At 39.6% G+C, this 4,677-nt stretch overlaps 1 protein-coding gene across 2 annotated transcripts in view; it reads right to left on the minus strand.

Annotated features, from left to right (window-relative positions):
- Positions 1–3,598: 3,598 nt before the first annotated feature.
- Positions 3,599–4,677, minus strand: part of KIFAP3 (kinesin associated protein 3) — a 167,936-nt gene continuing 166,857 nt past the window's right edge. The window contains exon 20 of one of the 2 annotated variants that reach the window (XM_004706740.3): positions 3,599–4,074. In XM_004706740.3, coding sequence (XP_004706797.1) covers positions 3,966–4,074 — 109 coding nt within the window. In that variant the 3' untranslated portion in view covers positions 3,599–3,965. The remainder of the gene's footprint in view (positions 4,075–4,677) is intronic. The other variant, XM_045298136.1, reaches the window with a different exon arrangement.

Below are 4,677 nucleotides of genomic sequence, written 5' to 3' on the forward strand. Positions count from 1 at the left end.
GGGTCAGTGAGGGGCATCGTGTCTCATAGTGGGGCTGGCCATGTGGTAACCTGTTAACTTCCCTAATAAGCACTCATCGTTTTGTGTATTATCTATGTTTTATTTAGCCCTTGCAGTGGATTAGACAGCTCAACAACATTTTTTCCTCAGTGTCTTGGTTTCTAGGATTGTTTCTGGGGTCCTTTGGGGGTGTTGATTCAGAAAATTGCATTGGGTAGACCACATCGGCTCATTTCTTGGAGATGGCGTTCCACTCTATTTTCAGCTCTTGTCATACTAATGTACAAGTGTATCATCCTACCTTTAAATGCAAGAAGAATCCAGACCCACAAATTACAGGATAGGGAAACAAGGTAAATATATGAAAAAGAATTAGGTATTAAGGGACTTCCAAGGGAAGCTGTATGTGGAGCCACGGTGGCTAGCTGGTTACCCATTAAGCTGCCGATCCAAAGGTCAGTGGTTTGAACCCACCAGTACTCTTCAGCCTTTCAAAGATTTAAAGGTTTGCAAACCCAAAGGGGCAGTTCTTCTGTGTCCTATAGCACCACTATGAGTTAGAATTTATTCACTGGCAGCAGGATTTTGTCTGGTGTGGGAGGCTGTTGGATACTGCAAAGCCAGAACACAACCTAAGAGTGGACAATAAAGAATATTGAACAGGCACATATATGGAAGGTGTGAGGGCAATTTATAGTGTGTTGAAAATGGAAGACTTCAAAGTAATTTTTACAACTATTTTGAAAATATAAATTTTTCTTCATCAAATGATGTAGTAAACAGTTCAGAGCACATTTCGGTGTATAGAAACCCATGAATAATGCATGTTGTGTTCCGGAGATGAGGTTGGGTACAAGCTTCATTGAAAGAGAAATTCTAACTTTAAAGAGTTTCCATTCACTGGAGAAGCGGTGCCATCTTTAAGTAGACTCTCAGTGAGCTGAGTCGATGCTGACTCAGAGAGAACCTGCAGGGCAGAGTAGACAGGCCCCTGTGGTTTCTGTCGCTGTCTATGGGAGTAGAAAAGCCCCGTCTTCTTCTCTAGGACATATTAAGTAGAGGAATTGCTGCTTATATGGTATTTCGAGTCCCAACTTATTTTATTGGGAATTTAGTAAAGGTGTCCAGAGAAGACCACCAGTTTTACATTCAAGAACTCATTAAGCCTGCCATTGTCTTGCTCAGTTTCCATCATTTTTTATCCATCTCCCTCTTATTGAGGATTGTCTTCCCCTTCACCCAAGTTTACACTTGTTTACCCTCTGGCCTGTGACTCCCCCTACCTCCTATCCCTACCCCCTTTACCCTTGTAACCATCAAACTCTGTTTCTGTTAGTGGGAAAACCTTTTCTTGCTACTCTTTAGTAGTGGTTTCATACAGTATTTGTCCTTTTATGGTTGGATACTTTTACTCAGCAGAATGTCCTCCAGGGTCATGTTATGGAGTGTTGTACAGATTCGTCTTTATTCTTTAACACTGCGTAGTATTCATGGTACGTGTGCCCCAAAGTTTGTTTATCCCTTCTTCCACCAATGTCTTTCTCCCACTGTGCCCAACTAGTAACTACTACCCCACCAGGTGCCCTACAAGAAGACTGGAACCTTTCAATGTTAATAAAGGAGTCTCAACTCTGATAGACCCATTTCAAGTTTCAGTACATTTGAATCTGTATTTATCGTACCAAATTCACTAACAGTCAATTATGACCCATAGTAACCCTATAGGACAGAGTGGGACTTTTCCTGTGGGTTTCCGAGGCTGTAAACATTTATAGGTTTAGGGGAAGGAAATATATAAGAAGAGGGAGGGTGGTAAAATATGATGGAGGCAGAGGAAGTCACTTGGCAGTTTGAAAGAGTTAAAGGCAACAGAGACAAATCCTGGAGTATTGGTGATGTCTGAATAGATACAAAGTTATTCCGGTATGGGAAGGAGTGCTTACATACAACTCATGTCATCCTTCTTAGCCCCTTCCATTTGCCCAAAGGGTTCTTCCACAAAGCAGTGTATATATACACTCCTTCCCATACCTGGTCAGCTTTTTCATCTATTCATAAATCTATTCAGACATCACCATGATTGCAAGTATTGCTCCCATTGCCTTTAACTCTTTCAAATTTCCCAGTGTCTTCACCTGCCTCCATCATATTTTACTAACCTCCTTCTTCATATTCTACACATATCTATATGACAAAGGACATCTGTATATATATTTTTCTGAAGTCTCTCTATTTCTAAGTCTAGTAAAAACAAATGAACACATAGGAGAGTAAGTGTGGGCAAGTCATTCAATCTCTTGCAGGCACAGTATTGTCAACTATAAGTTTGAAGACATTGGGCAGGGTTTCTTCTAAAGCCCTTCCTACTTTTCATATTCTATGGTTAAAATTAAGCTAAGTAAAATAAATGCATAAAAGACCAACTAAATTATACACTTAAAAAGATACAAATTTTATCTTAGATGCACATAATTCCCTGAAGAACATCATATTCTTCCCTACACAAGAGGTTGTTAAGAAAATAATTTGTTGGTGACATTCAAATTGTTTATGTGATTATCTTCACAAATAATTAGATGGATTGGCATTTTTAAGCCCCTTTTATGCTTGAAATATAAATCAGGCCAAATAATGAGCGTAGCTAGAAAGGTCAGTGAGATTCTAAATCCAAGGACAAGGGCCTTGTTTATGATCTTCCTTAGAAACCACATGTAATTCTTTCCATGGCAGGTTTTCAAGGAAATATCTCTGGATTATAATTAGTTTATTTGATTGATTCCTCAAGTAAGAATTTTAATGTTATAATACTAAGTCATAAAGAAAAACCTTGTTATTAATCATAAAAGTCTCATTTCTAAATCTCATAAAAACAGATTAGTATCCAAGTAAGCAGAAGATTCTACCTAGTTTTCCTCAAGAAGCCTCTTTTGTGATCTAGATCTCATATTTCATGACTAATAAAAGTTTAAAACCTACTAATCTCAAGTAATTTATTTAGTATTCCAGGTTTTCTTTATGAAAATCAGAAACCATGAATTTGGATTACTAATAAGACCACACACACACACACACACACACCCAACTCACTGCCACGGAGTTGATTCCAACTCATAGAACTCTGTACGACAGATAGAACTTCCCCTGTGGGTTTCCAAAACTGTAACTTTGCATGGGAGTAGAAAGCAGCCTTCTCTTTTTCCTGGTTTTAAACTGGTAAATTAGTGGTTAGCAGCCTAAAGGGTAACCACAACATGCCAACTGGGCTTCTCTAAAAAGACGATAGTTGATGTAATTCATGGCATATTCCATTGCTAATTGAAAGTGATAGCGAATACCTTTGTGGAGGAATCCTTTATGTAAGGTGACATTCACTTAGACTCTCAATGAAAGAACAACTCACTGGCCTGGTGGGTATCTGAGGCTGTCAGTCTTAATGGGAGCAGAAAACCTCATCTTTCCCCCTTGGAGCAGCTGCTGGGCTCAGAGAGCTGATTTTGCAGTTAGCAGCCCAACTCACCACTAAGACTTAAGTTTGGAAGAGCAGAAAATACACAATTCATCGAACCACATATAAGCATGTAACTACTAACAAAATGCATGCCATACAAACACATGACTTTTATTCATTCATTCGTACTTTTGGTTCTTTTTAATAGAAATTAAATTAGTCACTTAATATACATAATGTAGTATTTGTTTTCCAATCTAACAGCTTCTGAACATTCACTTTTGAGTCTCATGGGAAATATAATTCAGCATCAAGATGTGGTTTGATGAGTGAGCAGGGGCAGCATCAACTGTACTTAACAGAGGGGGTTGGAGTTCATCTGAAGCCAGCAATGTGGAAGAAGAAACAGAGACCCACGACAGTAACAACATGCATTATTAGGCCAAGACTAAAAGCTATCCCACCCCCCACGGAGTTCTTCTACGCTGAGAGGGCGCACCAGTGAGCAGTACTGATTTTATCGGGATCCATAGCCGTAGTAGTAAGGTTCGTCGGGGCGGAATCCGTAAGCTGTGGCAGGGCGTCCAAGAATGCCAACTGGTTGGCCAAAGCCATCCATTCCAAGGCTGGAAACAGAAACAGACACTGTCAGTTGTGCTTTTATGACACATCTGCAATGTAGGTCACGTAAAGGGCCCGCGTTTTACACACCCACGATTCTATCCCTAGCAGGGGTGGTGAATGAGGTGGCTATTATTACCCCTTTTCCTAAATGAAGAGACCCATAAAATTATGTATACTGAAGTATTTATTTCCAACTATGTGTGTTACAAATGCTGGAAACCTCAGCCAGCACTAAGTACTAATTAAGACGAAGTGAAAGAATCAGAGCAGGAAAGTTTCATTTCATACATTATACACATATACTGCTCTCATCTCAGAATAGGAAGTAACGGATAGCAAGGGAGTAATGATTACAACAGAAGTGAGTACTGTTAGTGTATAATACCAGGATGTCCTTTTGATGGGAAGCTATAGGCTTAGTCCACTGTTTCAAGTGAAACAGTTTGATTGTTAGCAGTGAACCCTCAACCTGAGTCAAATCAAACCATAAGCTTATGATGGAAGGAGAAAGACAGGGAATTCTCCAAACTCAGAAGTTAGCTAGGCTGCATTTGCAGGTCCGACAGGTCCCTCAGATCACGCATTACTGAACACTACATGTTTTT

Source organism: Echinops telfairi, unplaced genomic scaffold (assembly GCF_000313985.2).
Source record: "Echinops telfairi isolate 266 unplaced genomic scaffold, ASM31398v2 ScPeMD7_7424;HRSCAF=8462, whole genome shotgun sequence".
Classification (NCBI taxonomy): domain Eukaryota; kingdom Metazoa; phylum Chordata; class Mammalia; order Afrosoricida; family Tenrecidae; genus Echinops; species Echinops telfairi.